The 16,558-nt window shown below is 50.1% G+C and overlaps 2 protein-coding genes across 4 annotated transcripts; one reads left to right on the top strand and one right to left on the bottom strand.

Annotated features, from left to right (window-relative positions):
• Positions 1-1,005: 1,005 nt before the first annotated feature.
• DHDH (dihydrodiol dehydrogenase) lies at positions 1,006-14,669 on the bottom strand. 3 transcript variants are annotated; one of them, XR_004052289.1, is made up of 7 exons: positions 14,545-14,669; positions 14,024-14,135; positions 13,224-13,387; positions 8,721-8,973; positions 3,532-3,656; positions 1,370-1,751; positions 1,006-1,277 (listed from the first exon to the last, which is right to left on the bottom strand). XR_004052289.1 is itself a non-coding variant. In XM_030913796.1 (7 exons), the coding sequence occupies exons 1-7, from the start codon at positions 14,632-14,634 to the stop codon at positions 1,487-1,489; spliced, it is 924 nt and encodes a 307-aa protein (XP_030769656.1). In that variant the 5' UTR covers positions 14,635-14,669; the 3' UTR covers positions 1,007-1,486. The 3 variants fall into 3 exon arrangements, 2 of the variants coding, with proteins under 2 accessions (XP_030769656.1, XP_010366922.2); XM_030913796.1 differs by having other exon boundaries at positions 1,007-1,515; positions 1,601-1,751; XM_010368620.2 differs by having other exon boundaries at positions 1,142-1,277; positions 1,601-1,751.
• Positions 12,258-12,563, top strand: LOC115892398 (small nuclear ribonucleoprotein G). The gene has a single exon (XM_030913797.1). It carries the CDS (start codon positions 12,333-12,335, stop codon positions 12,561-12,563), a length of 231 nt encoding a protein of 76 aa, XP_030769657.1. The 5' UTR covers positions 12,258-12,332.
• Positions 14,670-16,558: the final 1,889 nt, after the last annotated feature.

Genomic DNA, 16,558 nt, shown 5'->3' with positions numbered 1-16,558 from the left:
TTCTGAGATGAGAAATCAGGCTGTTTTGCAAAAGTCACTCCAAGGCAATGAGGGTCACACCCCAGAGAGGCCATGGCAGGTAAACGGTGGATCTGCCCATAGGTGTCTGTACCAGGTGCTTCTGGGAATGTGTTCCTGACCCTGCACATTCCTCCCTCTCCAAAATCTTTTTTTTTTTTTTCTTTTTTTCTTGAGACTGGGTCTCTCTCTGTCACCCAGGCTGAAGTGCAGTGGTGCAATCATGGCTCACTGCAGTTTCAACCTCCTGGAATCAAGTAGTCCTCCCACTTCAGCCTCCCAAGTAGCTAGGACTACAGGTGCAGGCCACCATGCCTGGATAATATTTTTATTTTTTGTAGAGACAAGATCTTGCCATGTTACCCAGGCTGGTCTCGAAATCCTGGCCTCAAGCAAGCCTCCCACCTTGGCCTCTCAAAGTGCTGAGATTGCAGGTGTGAGCCACCACGCCTGGCCTTCCCACATCATTCTGCCCGAATTATTTCCTCTCTCTTTCTTTCTTTCTTTCTTTCTTTCTTTCTTTCTTTCTTTCTTTCTTTCTTTCTTTCTTTCTTTCTTTCTTTCTTTCTTTCTTTCTTTTCTTTTCTCTTTCCTTTCTTTCCTTTCTTTCCTTTCTTTCCTTTCTTTCTTTCTTTCTTTCTTTCTTTCTTTCTTTCTTTCTTTTTCTTTCTTTCTTTCTTTCTTTCTTTCTTTCTTTCTTTCTTTCTTTCCTTTCTTTCCTTTCTTTCTTTCTTTTTTTTTTTTTTTTTTGAGATAGTTTTGCTCTTGTTGCCCAGACTAGAGTGCAATGGTGCGATCTCAGCTCACTGCAACCTCCGCCTCCTGGGTTCAAGTGATTCTCCCGCCTCAGTCTCCTGAGTAGCTGGGATTGTAGGCATGTGCCACTATGCCCGGCTAATTTTGTATTTTTATTAGAGATGGGGGTTTCACCATGTTGGTCAGGCTGGTCTCAAACTCCTGACCTCAGGTGATCCGCCCTCCTCGGCCTCCCAAAGTGCTGGGATTACAGGTGTGAGCTGCCATGCCCGGCCCCGCCCAAATTATTTTCTAGTGACCCTTTGATACTGGGTTCTCCAGCTTCTGCCAAACCACTACCACGAAGATGTAAGATCTCTATAGGAACGACGTTTTTATTTATTCAGAGATACGTCAGCGTTTGTCTTGGGGGAAGGTGACTCCAATGGCCTTCCTCACCTCCTCAAGGATGTCAGCCAGGAGCTCACTTTCTACCAGGGGAATCACAGGACTTTCTTTCAGACCTGCGGGGAAAGTGTAGTTAGGGACCCCTCCTATCCACTCACCCGAAACCCAAATAACTACAATTCCCAGAATTCCATGTGGTACAATATACTTGGTTCAGGCAGATGGATGCTGCAGGGGTTCCTGGGAGACATAGTTCTTTTTTTGGTGGGGGGAAGCAAGAGTCTTGCTCTGTTGCCCAGGCTGGAGTGCAGTGGTGCGATCTCAGCTAACTGCAACCTCCTGGGAGATGTAGTTCTAAACAGCAGGGTGACAGAGCAGGTGGGAAAGAGCCCAACATTCCTCTACCAGCCTGGTGCCCGCCACCCCTCCATATCCTTACCCTTGCGCAGGCACTCCCGGACGTGCTTGGCCTCATAACTCATGCCTGCCCCGTTGTCAAAATTGCAGTCTTTTGGGACCGGGGGCAGCAGGAACTCCTTATGCTCCCCCTTCACCACCAGCTCGGTTGGACACCAGCAGGGGTTGAGGAGCTGGAGGGAGAGAGGAAGTGGCGCTGCTGTCTTCATCAATGGTGCTCCTAGGGCTGCCCCCAGGAACATGCCAGGTGGTGCGCAGGGGCCTCCCTCTCGAACCTGGTGGCAAAGGGGTTGTCCCGTCTATCCCCAGGGAGCTCTGGACCCTCCCTCATTTCTGGTTGCTAGAAGTTTGTTCCTTAGCAACACTGCTGTCACACAAAAATCCCGTCTATCTCCCTAGGAGCAAACGTCTCCCTAACCTTAGGAGGTTAGAAACAAGGTGTTCTTAGGGCCTAGAGAGGAGGATTTATCTTCGTGGGTCTGTGAATCATGTTTTCTTCTTATTTCTTTTCTTTCTTTTTTTTTTTTTTTTTTTTGAGATGGAGTCTTGCTCTGTCGCCCAGGCTGGAGTGCAGTGGATCGATCTCAGTTCACTGCAACCTCCACATTCCGGGTTCAAGTGATTCTTCTGCCTCAGCCTCCCGAGTAGCTGGGATTACAGGTGTCCGCCACCATGCCCGGCTAATTTTTTTTTTTTTTTTTCCAAGACGGAGTTTCGCTCTTGTTGCCCAGCCTGGAGTGCAATGGCGCGATCTCGGGTCACTGCCACCTCCACCTCTCAGGTTCAGGCAATTCTCCTGCCTCAGCCTCCTGAGTAGCTCGGCTTACAGACATGCACCACCACACCCAGCTAATTTTTGCATTTTTAGTAGAGATGGGGTTTCATCATGTTGACCAGGCTGGTCACAAACTCCTGACTTCAGGTGATCCACCCGCTATGGGCTGCCAAAGTGCTAGGATTACAGGTGTGAGCCACCATGCCCAACCTGTATTTTTTTTTTTTTTTTCAGTAGAGACGGGGTTTCACCATGTTGGCCAGGCCGGTCTTGAATTCCTGAGCTCAAGTGATCTGCCCTCCTCAGCCTCCCAATCACGCTGGGATTACAGGTGTAAGTCACCATGCCTGGCTATAGAATGGGGTTTTTTCCTAGCAACAGGGCCCCAGGAAGGCCATTTAAGCTGACCTTTGGTAACACCCAGATCCTCCCCCGAGTGTGCTTCCAAAGTTCACAACTGCCCACTAAGCGTGGTTGAGAATAACTGGCTTCTCCTCCGGACTGAAGATATACATTTGAGACAGGATCTCACTCTGTCACCCAGGCTGGAGTACAGTGGCACAATCACAGCTCACTGCAGCCTCAACCTCCAGGGCTCAAGTGATCCACCAGCTTCAGCCTCCCAAAGTGCTGGGATTACAGGTGTGACCACCATGCCGGCCAGGTGTATACATATAAACTTTTTGAGATGCAGTTTTGTTCTTGTCACCCAGGCTGGAGTACAATGGCACTATCTCAGCTCACTGCAACCTCCACCTTCCGAGTTCAAGCGATTCTCCTGCCTCAGCCTCCCGAGTAGCTGGGATTACAGATGCTTGCCACCACATCCAGCTAATTTTTGTATTTTTAGTAGAGATGGAGTTTAACCATGTTGTCCAGGCTGGTCTCGAACTCCTGACCCAGGTGATCCACCTGCCTTGGACTCCCAAAGTGCTGGGATTACAGGTGTGAGCCACCATGCCGGCCAGGCCCAAGGATATTTGACAGCGCAGTAGGTTAATCCTAAGTAAGGAGAGCCTAGAGGCCCAGAACCCACCTCTTGGCTTGGTTAAGGAGGATGAACTCTTTAGCAATGATGTGAAATTGGCTGGTTAAGCCCTCATCTAGCTCTAGAGGCCATTTGTCCCCCCTCTATTTTAGGGGTACAATCCCCAGCGCTTGGGCCCGCCGCGCCTCACCTGTGCCATGCCCTTGGTGCCGCTCACGGAGGCCGTGTTGGAGAGCTGCGCGGTGATGCTGCAGGTGAAGCTGCCGTGGACCTCTCCTGGGTACTGCAGGAGCACCGTGACAGTGTCGTCCACACCTGGAGGGAAGTCCCGGGTCAGAGCAGGGGTCTCTCAGGGCAGAGTCTCTGAGACTGCACGGGCCTCAAATCCTGCCTGTGAAACTTTGGGTGAGAGACTTCACTTCTTGCATGGCAAGGCAAAAGAAGGAAGTGCTGGCTGGTGGCGGTGGCTCATGCCTGTAATCTCAGCACTCTGGGAGGCCCAGGTGGGTGGATCACGAGGTCAGGAGATCAAGACCATCCTGGCTAACACAGTGAAACCCCCTCTCTACTAAAAATACAAAAAATTAGTCAGGTGTGGTGGCATGTGCCTGTATTCCCAGCTCCTCGGGAGGCTGAGGCAGAAGAATCGCTTGAACCTGGGAGGCGGAAGTGGCAGTGAACCAAGATCACGCCACTGCACTCCAGCCTGGGTGACAGAGTGAGACACTGTCTCAAAAAAAAAAAAAAGAATGAAGTGCTACAGCATGGATGAGCATTGAGTACACCATGCTAGGCCAGGCACGGTGGCTCACACCTGTATTCCCAGCACTTTGGGAGGCTGAGGTGGGCGGATCACCTAAAGTCAGGAGTTGGAGACCAGCCTGGGCAGGATAACCCCGTCTCTACTAAAAATACAAAAAATTGGCCAGGCGTGGTGGCTCATGCCTGTAATCCCAGCACTTTGGGAGGCCGAGGCGGGCAGATCACGAGGTCAGGAGATCGAGACCATCCTGGCTAACACGGTGAAACCCCGTCTCTACTAAAAAATACAAAAAACTAGCTGGGCGAGGTGGCGGGCGCCTGTAGTCGCAGCTTCTCAGGAGGCTGAGGCAGGAGAATGGCGTGAACCCGGGAGGCGGAGCTTGCAGTGAGCTGAGATCCGGCCACTGCACTCCAGCTTGGGCGACAGAGCGAGACTCCGTCTCTCTCTCTCTCTCTCTCTCTCTATATATATATATAAAATAAAATAAAAATACAAAAAATTAGCTGGGGCTGGTGGCGACTGCCTATAATCCCAGCACTTTGGGAGGTTGAGGCAGGAGGATCACCTGAAGTCAGGAGTTCAAGACCAGCCTGGCCAATATGGTAAAACCCTGTCTCTACAAAAATACAAAAACTAGCCAGGCATAGTGCCAAGTGCCTGTAGTCCCAGCTACTCGTGAGGCTGAAGCAGAAGCAGCGCTTGAATCCAAAGGCAGAGCTTGCAGTGAGCCGAGATCATGCCACTGCACTCCAGCCTGGGTGACAGATCGAGACTCTCTCTGCCCGCCAGAATAAAAGAAAGAAAGAAAAAGAAAACACCACGCTAAGTGAAAGAAGACCAGAGATGGGTCAGGCACAGTGGCTCACACCTGTAATACCAACACCTTGGGAAGCCAAGGTGGGAGGATCTCTTGAGGTCAGGAGCTCGAGCTGCAGTGAGCCAAGATGGTACCAGTGCACTCCAGCCTGGGTGACAGAGTGAAAAAAAAAATGTCATATATTGTATGAATCCATTTCTATGAAATGTTCAAAATTGGCAAATCCATACGTAAGTCTTTCTTTTCAGGAAAAAAGATTAGTGGTTGTTTAGGAATGAGTTGGGGGAGGAGAGAATTGGGGAGTTACAGCTAAAGGTGTAAGGTTTTTTCATCTTTTCATCTAACTCCATCCTGGGCTACAGAGCGAGACTCCATCTCAAAAAAAAAAAAAAATCAGTCTAAAATTGTGGTGATGCACCACAATCCCCAATATACTAAAAGCCATTGCATTAATTAGAAACTTGTTTTTTTTTTTGGTGGGTCTTGCTATGTTGCCCAGGCTGATCTCGAGCTCCTGGGTTGAAGTGATCTTCCCGTCCTGGCCTCCCAAAGTACTGTGATTACAGGTGTGAGCCACCACATTGGGCTGGAGGCTACATCTTTCTGATTCAGGGTTCTTCCACTGTACAAACTTCTGTTTTATAGGCTTGTGCAAATAGGCTTTCTCATCACTAAAAAGGGGTTAATGACAGAACGCACCTCACAGTGTTGTTACAAGCATTACGGTAAATGATACAAAGTGCATAAAGCACCTAAGAGGCTATTTATTTTTATCATTTTTTATTTATTTATTTTTATACATTTTTTGAGATGGAGTCTTACTCTCTCAACCCAGGCTGCAGTACAGTAGCACGATCTCGGCTCAGTGCAACCTCCACCTCCCAGGTTCAAACGATTCTCCTGCCTCAGCCTCCCGAGTAGCTGGGATTACAGGCACCTTCCACCACACCCAGCTAATTTTTATAGTTTTAATAGAGATGGGGTTTCGCCTTGTTGCCCAGGCTACTCTCGAACTCCTGGCCTCATGTGATCTGCCCACCTCAGCCTCCTATAAGTGCTGGGGTTACAGGGGTGAGCCACTGTGCCCGGCCCCAAGAATTAGCACTTGATAAATGGAATCTGTTGTTTCAACTAGTACTTAGCATGGAAATCATTCAGATATTCCACTGAGTCTTCCGAAGTGCTTCCTTCAAGCTATTGTTTTGTTCTGGCTTTTCATTGTTTTCTGTGGTACTGTTTGCAAAGATGGCCAATATAATTTCCTCTATGAGTGCCAGTTTTCTTCTTCTGTCAAGAAGTACAGTCTTGGCTGTGCACAGTGACTCACACCTATAATCTCAGCACTTTGGGAGGTGGAGGCAGGAGGATCGCTTGAGTCCAGGAGTTCAACATTTATGTCCAACCTGGGCAATACAGCGAGACCCCGTCTCTACAAAAAATAAAAAATTTAGTTGGGTGTGGTGGCTTGTGCCTGTGATCCTAGTTACTCAGGAGCTGAGGTGGAAGATTCCTGGAGCCTGGAAGGTCAAGGTTGCAGTGAGCAATGATTGTGCCACTGCACTCAGCCTGAATGACAGAGTGAGACCCTGTCTCAAAAAAAAAAAAAAAAAAAAAAGGCTGGACACGGTGGTTTATGCCTGTAATCCCAGCACTTTGGGAGGCCAAAATGTGTATATCACTTGAGCTCAGGAAGTTGAGACCAGCCTGGACAACGTGAGGAAACCCCATCTCTACCAAACAAAAACAAAAACAAAAAACACGGCCGGGCGCGGTGGCTCCAGCCTGTAATCCCAGCACTTTGGGAGGCCGAGACAGGCGGATCACGAGGTCAGGAGATCGAGACCATCCTGGCTAACACGGTGAAACCCCGTCTCTACTAAAAACTACAAAAAACTAGCCGGGCGACGTGGCGGCACCTGTAGTCCCAGCTACCCGGGAGGCTGAGACAGGAGAATGGCATGAACCCGGGAGACGGAGCTTGCAGTGAGCTGAGATCCGGCCACAGCACTCCAGCCTGGGTGACAGAGCGAGACTCCGTCTCAAAAAAAAAAAAAACACACACACAAAACACAGCCAGGTGTCGTGGCCTGCATCTGTATGCCCAGCTACTTGAGGGGCTTACAGAGGAGAATCATTTCAATTTAGGAGATTGATGCTGCAGCATGCCAAGATCACACCACTACATTCTACCCTGGGTGGCAAAGTGAGACACTATCTTAAATGAAAAAAAAAAATACAGTCTAGTTGCCCATCTCTGAAAACTGAGCTGGCCATGTAACTTGCTTTGTCCAATGGGTCAACAGCAAATATGGTGTAATTAGAGGCCTGAAAAGTGCTCGCACATCAGGAATTCTCACACCATGATGTGAACGGTATCTAGCCAGCTGGAGAGGCCAGGTGGAGGAGAATCAAGGCTTCCCAGACAGTCACCTACCACCTGTAACACATAAATGAAGCCATACCAGACTGTCCAGTCCCAGCTGAACAGCCAACTGACTGCAGCTGCAGGAGTAAGACGAGCAGAAGAACCATCCAGCAGAGCCCAGATGCAATTTGCCAATGCACAGAATCAAGCTAATAAATGATTGCTATTTGAAGTCACTAAGGTTTTTTGTTTGCTTGTTTGTTTTTGAGACAGGGTCTGGCTCTGTTCCCCAGGCTGGAATGCAATGGCACCATCTCAGTTCACTGCCACCTCTGCCTCCCAGGCTCAATTGATCCTCCCACCTCACCTTCCAGAGTAGCTGGACTATAGGTGCATGCCACCATGCCCAGCTAATTTTTTTTGCACTTTTAGTAGAGACAGGGTTTTACCACGTTGGCCAGGGTGGTCTTGAACTCCTGCCCTCAAGTGATCTGCTCACTTCAGCCTCCCAAAGTGCTGGGATTATAGGCATGAGTCACCATGCCCGGACTGAAGTCACTAAGTTTTGTGGTAGGTTTTTTTTTTTTTTTTTTTTTTTTTTTGCTGCTGAATGTAACTTTAATAAAGCATGAAAGCATGAACTGCCTCTTGCTTCTTGGGGTTAAAAGTCAAAGAGGAAGGGCATCACATCTGGCTGGCTCATGCCCTGTTGGATACTTTCCAGCTGAGTGAAAGCCAAGGCAAGGGCCTCTTCTGCAAAATGGGGCAACTTTTTTTTTTTGAGATGGAGTCTCACTCTATTGCCCAGGCTGGAGTGCAGTGGTGCCATCTTGGCTCACTGCAACCTCCGCCCCCTGGGTTCAAGCGATTCTCCTGCCTTAGCCTCCCAAATAGCTGGGATTACAGGTGTCTGCCACAATGCCTAAGCTAATTTTTGTATTTTTAGTAGAGATGGGGTTTCATCATATTGGTCAGACTGGTCTCCAACTCCTGACCTCAGGTGATCCAGCTGCCTCGGCCTCCCAAAGTGCTGGGATTACAGGCACGAGCCACGGCGCCTGGCCAAGTGGGGTAGTCTTTTATGTAGCAAAGGATCACGGAGATAACTTCAAAAAATAATTTTATATTTATTAACTGCCATTTGCCTCAGCAGTTACTTCATTCACTCCCATGACAACCGTATTAGTGACACTTTACCAGTAAAGTAATTAAGATTCAGAGATGTTAAGTCTGCTGGCTAAGATCACATAGCAAAGTCCCAGGATAGTGCTCGCCTGCAATCTTGACTCTAATCCTCTCTGGCTTCATGAAAAGTTGTTCTTCTAGGTGTCTGATCTAATTCTCATTAACTTAGAGACTTGTCCCCAGCTCAGTGCTTCTACAGGGAGTCAGAGTCATTCCCATCACTATGAAATATTCCAGGATAGATGGTACCTGTCTCATGACGCCTTCCCATGACGGAAATCTTCTCTGGCTTCTGCCCTCCAAAGACCATGGAGATGAACTGGACACAGTAGATGCCCAAGTCCAGCAGGGCACCCCCGGCCTGGGCCCAGTCTACAGCCCGGGGAACATGGGTGAGGTTCTTCCCAAATTCTGCCCGAGCTACCCGGAGGTCTCCTAGAGTTCCCTGGGCCAAAACAGACCTCAGAGCCTCGGAGGCAGGAAAGAAGCGGGTCCAGATGGCCTGCAGACCACAAGCAAAGGAGTTAACGAACCAGTTCTAATCCCTTCGGGGGTCCCAATCGTGGGGGGATACCCACTGCGACCCAGTCTCCAAACACAGCCCATCAGACCCCAAGTTGTATCCCTTTTGCTCCTGACTCTCTTGACTTTTCTTCTTTTTCCTTTTTATTTTTATTTTTTTGAATAGAGATAGGATCTCACTATGCTGCCCAGGCTGGTCTTAACTCCTGGGCTCAAGCACTCCTCCCACCTCAGCCTCCCAAAGTGCTGGGATTACAGGCATGAGCCACCGAGCCCTACTGACTTTAGTCCTTTTTCATCTGGACCATTGCCCCAGTCTCCTCATGTTAGGGGCTGAATTGTGTCTCTCTCCCTCCCACTTCTACCCGGCCAAACACAATTCATGTGTTGAAGCCTTAACTCCCTAGTACCTCCGAAAGCGACTGTTGTGACCACAGGGTAATCCCAGCTACTCGGGAGGTTGAGGCAGGAGAATCCCTTAAAGCCAGGTGGCAGAGGTTGCAGTGAGCCAAGATCACGCCACTGCACTCCCGCCTGGCGACAGAGTAAAACTCTGTCTCAAAACAACAATGACAGCCGGGCGCGGTGGCTCACCCCTGTAATCCCAGCACTTTGGGAGGCCGAGGCGGGTGGATCACGAGGTCAGGAGATCGAGACCATCATGGCTAACACGGTGAAACCTCGTCTCTGCTAAAAATACAAAAAATTAGCTGGGCATGGTGGCGGGCGCCTGTAGTCCCAGCTACTTGGGAGGCTGAGGCAGGAGAATGGTGTGAACCCGGGAGGCGAAGCTCGTAGTGAGCCGAGATCATGCCACTGCACTCCAGCACTCCAGCCTGGGCGACAGAGCAAGACTCCGTCTCAAAAAAATAAAAAACAAAAACAAAAAACAAAACAACAACAACAATGACAACAAAAACCAGAGTTCTGCCTCTTGGAGCACCCAGTCTAGAGAGACAGAGAATAGGCGACTAAGGGATGAACAAAGGAATACCAAGGACACAAATAAAACGGAGGCTCCTTCACGCAGTAGGGCCGGGGCAGTGACACCCTGAAGAGTTGACATGCCAGGGGAGATGGAAGCTCCGTGGACTAGGCAAAGGGCCCGAGAAAGAATGTCATGGGCAGAGCCGGGAGAATGGGCAAAGGTCCCAAGGCTGAACTCCAGAATTTTTTTTTTTTAAGACAGAGTCTTGCTCGTGTCGTCCAGGCTGGAGTGCAGTGTCGGGATCTTAGCTCACCACAACCTCTGCCTCTGGGGTTCAAGTGATTCTCCTGCCTCAGCCTTCTAAGTAGCTGGGATGACAGGCGCCCGCCACCACACCCGGCTAATTTTTGTACTTTTTTAGTAGAGACAGGGTTTCACCATGTTGGCCAGGCTGGTCTTGAATTCCTGACCTCAGGTGATTCGCCCGCCTTGGCCTCCCAAAGTGCTGGGATTACAGGCCTGAGCCACTGTGCCCCACCCACACCAGCAATTTCTAAAAGTGCTGACGCAAGAGTGTCAGGGCTCACAGGGCAAGGGCGGGGCCAGACGCATGTGGTCCAGGTCCATCCAGGCTCCGAGCAGTGGAGAGGAGCGTGAACACGGGCCTGGGGACACCGGGGAGCCAGGAGCAGGCTCTAAGCCTGGGTGTTGTGACAGTAGGCTACTGGTGCCCCCAAAGATATCCATGTCCTGATCCTTGGAGTCTGTGAATGTGTGACTTTACAAGGCTAAGGGGTCCTGGTGGATGGGATTACATTAAAGACCTTGAGGTGGGGGCTGGGCACGGTGGCTCACGCCTGTAATCCCAGCTCTTTGAGAGGCTGAGGCGGGAGGATCACTTGCAGTCAGGAGTTCGAGACCAGCCTAGACAACATGGTGAGACCCCGTCTCTACTAAAAATACAAAAATTAGCCAGGCGTGGTGGCGGGTGCCTGTCATCCCAGCTACCTGGGAGGCTGAGGCAGGAAGATCGCTTGAACCCGGGAGGCAGAGGTTGCAGTGAGCCAAGATCACGCCACTGCCCTGCACTGCACTGCAGGTTTGTAGGGGGCTCCTTGTAAGGAAAGAGACCACTACTACTCCTGCTGCTCTCCTCCCCCCACCTTGCCTAGTTCACAAGACAGGAGAAGAGAGAGCGAGAAACAAAAGTAAGATAAATAGCCAGACAACCTTGGCACCACCACCTGGCCCTAGGAGTTAAACAAAGTAATAATAATAACACCAACCCCTGGCCTAAACTACTTATGTTATCTGTAAATTCCAGACACTGTATGAAAAAAAGCATTGTAAAACTTTTTGTTCTATTAGCTGATGCATGTAGCCCCCAGTCACGTTTCCCACGCTTGCTCCCTTTATCACAACCCTTTCACGTGGACCCCTTAAAGTTGTAAGCCTTTAAAAAGACCAAATATTGGCCGGGCGCGGTGGCTCAAGCCTGTAATCCCAGCACTTTGGGAGGCCGAGACGGGCGGATCACGAGGTCAGGAGATCGAGACCATCCTGGCTAACATGGTGAAACCCCGTCTCTACCAAAAAAATACAAAAATCTAGCCAGACGAGGTGGCGGGCGCCTGTAGTCCCAGCTACTCAGGAGGCTGAGCCAGGAGAATGGCGGGAACCCGGGAGGCGGAGCTTGCAGTGAGCTGAGATCCGGCCACTGCACTCCAGCCCCGGCGATACGGCGAGACTCCGTCTCAAAAAAAAAAAAAAAAAAAAAAAAGACCAAATATTTCTTTCTCAGGGAGCTCGGCTCTTAAGACACGAGTCTGCCGACACTCCCGGCTGAATAAAAAACCTCTTCCTTCTTTAATCCGGTGTCTGAGGAGTTTTGTCTGAGGCTCGTCCTGCTACACTTGATCCTTCCAACCTCTACCTGGAACCCCACCCAAACTAAGCCCATTGCCAGTCTATGCCACTTTCACTCTTCGCATTTTTTTCTTAAAAACTGACAGAAGGGCCAGGCGCGGTGGCTCAAGCCTGTAATCCCAGCACTTGGGGAGGCCGAGATGGGCGGATCACAAGGTCAGGAGGTCGAGACCATCCTGGCTAACACAGTGAAACCCCGTCTCCACTTAAAAAAAAAATACAAAAAACTAGCCGGGCGAGATGGCGGCGCCTGTAGTCCCAGCTACTCGGGAGGCTGAGGCAGGAGAATGGCGGGAACCCGGGAGGCGGAGCTTGCAGTGAGCTGAGATCCGGCCACTGCACTCCAGCCCGGGCGACAGAGCGAGACTCCGTCTCAAAAAAAAAAAAAAAAAATACAAAAAACGAGACACCGGGCCTACCGCGGGAGCCTGAGGGAAGCCGTGCATTCCGTTCCAAGGCGTCTGTGAGCCCGCGTAGTATACGCCATGAGCAAAGCTCACCCTCCCGAGTTGAAAAAATTTATGGACAAGAAGTTATCGTTGAAATTAAATGGTGGTAGACATGTCCAAGGAATATTGCGGGGATTTGATCCCTTTATGAACCTTGTGATAGATGAATGTGTGGAGATGGCGACTAGTGGGCAACAGAACAATATTGGAATGGTGGTAATACGAGGAAATAGTATCATCATGTTAGAAGCCTTGGAACGAGTATAAATAATGACTGTTCAGCAGAGAAACCCATGTCCTCTCTCCATAGGGCCTGTTTTACTATGATGTAAAAATTAGGTCATATACATTTTCATATTAGACTTTTTGTTAAACTTTTGTAATAGTCAAAAATGCCTTCTCAAATGTTCTGAATATAGAATATTAGCTCTCATTCCAATTTTTTCTAACATGAATTTTCCTGGTTGACAATGATTTCAAAGGGTTTTATGCATTAAAGTGGAAGAATCTTATTAAATGTGAAACATGGAAAAAAAAAATACAAAAAACTAGCCGGGCGAGGTGGCGGGCGCTTGTAGTCCCAGCTACTTGGGAGGCTGAGGCAGGAGAATGGCGTAAACCCGGGAGGCGGAGCTTGCAGTGAGCTGAGATCCGGCCACTGCACTCCAGCCTGGGTGACAGAGCGAGACTCCGTCTCAAAAAAAAAAAAAAAAAAAAAAAAAAACTGACAGAAGATCCAAGCAATTTCACTAAGTCTTGCCGTGTTTACTAAGGGCCAAAAGCAATGGCTCTCGTGGTAATAGATGCTGCCAAGGACATTCAGATACATCCTGGCAAATGCACTGACCCCGCCCACCCACTGGCAACCATATTAAGTAATGGTAAGCACTGCTATACTAGATGTTGGAAGGGCTCCTCTGCCCTCACCTCCATAAGGAAGAGGCCTCGGGATCGGGCCTCCGTGACCATCTCACGAACTTCCGCTGCGTTCACGCCCATGGGCTTCTCGCACAGAACGGCCTTGCCCGCCGCCAAGCACAGCATCACTGCCGCCTTGTGCTGGGGGTGCTGGGTGCCAACGTAGGCCACCTCTAGGGTGGGAGTAAGTAGGTCAAGAGGTCAGCAGCGCCACCCACCCAGACCGCCGAGCTCCGCCCACAACTTCGAGGCCCCACCCTAGCACCCAGGGACCAGGTGGTCCGTCACACCCAGTCTCCCCTGGGGAGCTGCCCTTAGGAAGAAGCTGTTACCTCTCGCCATTCTCTCTCTTTTATTTTATTTTAATTAATTAATTTATTTATTTATATATATATTTATTTATTTTTAAGACCAAGTCTCACTCTGTCGCCCAGGCTGGAGTGCAGTGGTGCGATCTTGGCTCCCTTCAACCTCTGCTTCCCGGGTTCAAGTGATTCTCCTGCCTCAGCCTCCCGAGTAGCTGGGATTACAGGTGCGTGCCATCATACCTGGCTAATTTATTTTTATTTTTTGTAGAGATTGGGTCTTGCTATGTTGCCGAGGCTGGTCTCGAACGCTAAATGGAGTTTAACACCTACTAGACAGCCAGTCCCAGACCAAGCCCGTTTTACAGTTCGCCTCCCAGCCAAAGGTCTTGACAGAACCCAAAGGGACTGGCCCATTCTGAGGAGCCTTGCATTTTACACGGGGCAGCCGGGGGCAGCGCTTCAGGGGCGGCAGCCAGCACTCCCATCGCCCTCGCCACTCACCCACATTCGGGTCCTTGGCCAGCTCCTCATAGGAGCCGTAGGCCTTGGGGATGTCGTGTTTCTGTGCAAACTCCTTCGCACGGCTCAGGTCGCGGGCCGCCACCGCCACCACCTGGAGGGGGGCAAAAATTGGATTTAAGGGGTTGGGGCAGGCGTGGAAATTGGATGGAAGGGAGGCGAAGGAGGAGGCTACCACCAGGAGAAGGGGAAACGTGGTCCTGGGGGAAGAGATGATGGGGGGCTGGACATTTGGGCCCCAGGAAAGAGAGATCTGGGGGAAAGCCATTATTAAATCCCCCAGTATCTAAATTATCTTCACAGTAGCTCACATCAAGACCTTTCCAAACCTCAAGACATTCAGGTTTGCAGAACAGAGGTGGAGACGGAGGTAGCAAGGAAGCAGACGTTTCACTGCCATGACGACTCACTCACTAGTCCTGAGCCCTAAACTCCCTGCTCCGTTAGACTCTGGAGTCCCAGCCCCCGCCTCCTCTTTCCCAGAATCCGGAGGGCAGGCGGACCTGGTGCTCGGAGCGAGGAAGTGTCTGCAGCACGGCCGTGAAGTCGCTGGAGATGAGACCGACAGACACAATGCCCCAGCGCACCGCCATCGTTGCGATGCGGGGCCCTCGAAACCTTCGGGCTCGCGAGGCGCCAATTAAGTCCCTGACGCCCCGCCCACCCTGGGGGCGGGTCCCCATCCTCCGCCCCCATTGCGCCAACGCCGTTTCTCGTTGGCTCCAGTCGACAGAGAGATTATTTAGTTCTAGCTTCCCCATTCGGCGAAAGCACCATTTAGCTCCGCCTTACAGAGGGAACCGCATCTAGATATCGCTTCTGCAGATCTCTATCCTATGACTTCAGGCTCGCCGGGTACGCTGGGGAAGGATAGCGTGGGGAGGGGAAGCTTGCTTCCTTGCCGACACCAGTCCTTGAGGAGTTAGATTTAATGTCTTGCCCTCTGGACTTTGTGGCAAAACTTTACCCTGACTTTTTTGCTCTCAAAGCCACGCATCATTAGGAGTCGTTCAGAGGGAGAGAAAGGATTGTAACAGCAAACTTAATAATTATTACTAATATGTATAGAGCACCTGTAGGCCAGCCCCTCAGCTCCGCGCTTTACCTTCCTCGTTCCTAATTTCTCCCCGCAGACCTGGGAAGTAGGTTCTACTGTCCCCAGTTCACAAAGGGGGAAACAGACTCCAAGATCCCTGGTCATTTTTTTGGAGGTCTCACAGTCAGGAGGTAAAGACCTGGAACTTGGCTGCTTCCAGAAGCTGTAGCTTTAGAAAACAGGCTACTTTCCTTGTTAAGAGCCCAGGAGCCTGGCTGACTGGTTTCAAAACACTCCTTACCCCTTCTTGGTTGTATTGCTTTTGAACAAGAGGCCGCCCTCTCTGGTCCTCACTTTTCTATTCTGGAAAGCAGAGATCATAACATCTACCCACATAGGGTTGTGAGGAGGATTCATTGAGCTCTGTGGTCTATTACGTAAAATATACTGCATTATTATAATTATTACTGATAGAGGTTCTCACTCTGTCACCCAGGAAGGAGTGCAGTGGCACAGTCACAGCTCACTGCAGCCTCAAATTCCTTAGCTCAAGGAATTACCTCCTGCCTTAGCCACCCCAGTACCTGGGACTACAGTAGCTGGGACCCAAGTAGCTAGTGGCTACTACACCTAGCTAATTATTTTATTTATTAATTATTTTAGAGATAGGGTCTCACTCTGTTGCCTAGCTGGAGTGGAGTGGTGTGATAATAGCTCACAGCAGCCTTGAACTCCTGGGCTCGAGCTATCCTCCCACCTCAGCCTCCTGAGTAGCTGGGATTATAGGCATGTGCCCCATGTACTGCTATTTTTTTGTTTGTTTGTTTGTTTTTGAGACAGAGTCTCACTCTGTCCCCAGGCTGGAGTGCAGTGGCATGATCTCAGCTCACTGCAACCTCTGTCTCCCGGGTTCAGGTGATTCTCCTGTCTCAGCCTCCCAAGTAGCTGGGACCACAGGTGCCCTCCACCACGCCCAGCTAATTTTTTTATTTTTAGTGGAGACGGGGTTTCACCATGTTGGCCAGGATGGTCTTAATCTCCTGACCTTGTGATCTGCCCGCCTTGGCCTCCCAAAGTGCTGGGATTACAAGCATGAGCCACCGTATCCAGCCCGCTAATTATTTTTTGTTTTTTTTTATTTTTGAGACAGAATCTTGCTGTGTCATCCAGGCTGGAGTGACCATGCAGTGGCATAATCTCGGCTCACTGTGACCTCCACCTCCCGATTTCAAGCAATTCTCCTACCTCAGCCTCCTGAGTAGCTGGGATGACATGTGCCCACCACCACACCCAACTAATTTTTGTATTTTTACTAGAGATGGGGATTCACTGTGTTTGCCAGGCTGGTCTCTAATTCCTGACCTCAGGTGATCCACCTGCCTCCCAAAGTGCGGGGATTACATGCGTGAGCCACCATGCCCAGCAATTTTTTATACAGAAGTCTCACTTTGTTGTCCAGGCTGGTCTCCCAATTCCTGGGC

The sequence above is a fragment of the Rhinopithecus roxellana genome, chromosome 12, assembly GCF_007565055.1.
Source record: "Rhinopithecus roxellana isolate Shanxi Qingling chromosome 12, ASM756505v1, whole genome shotgun sequence".
Taxonomy (NCBI): Eukaryota; Metazoa; Chordata; class Mammalia; order Primates; family Cercopithecidae; genus Rhinopithecus; species Rhinopithecus roxellana.
The sequence above is the reverse complement of the archived record's forward strand: the minus strand, read 5'-3'. Positions and strand labels throughout refer to the sequence as shown.

Excerpts from the sequence above, each read along its gene's own strand:
- DHDH (XM_010368620.2), bottom strand. The coding sequence starts at position 14,634 with ATGGCGGTGCGCTGGGGCATTGTGTCTGTCGGTCTCATCTCCAGCGAC. Across the intron at positions 1,752-3,531 it reads GCACCAAGGGCATGGCACAG|CTCCTCAACCCCTGCTGGTG; the intron begins GTGAGGCGCGGC and ends CTCTCCCTCCAG. Across the intron at positions 1,278-1,600 it reads CCGGGAGTGCCTGCGCAAGG|GTCTGAAAGAAAGTCCTGTG; the intron begins GTAAGGATATGG and ends CTTTCCCCGCAG.
- LOC115892398 (XM_030913797.1), top strand. The coding sequence starts at position 12,333 with ATGAGCAAAGCTCACCCTCCCGAGTTGAAAAAATTTATGGACAAGAAG.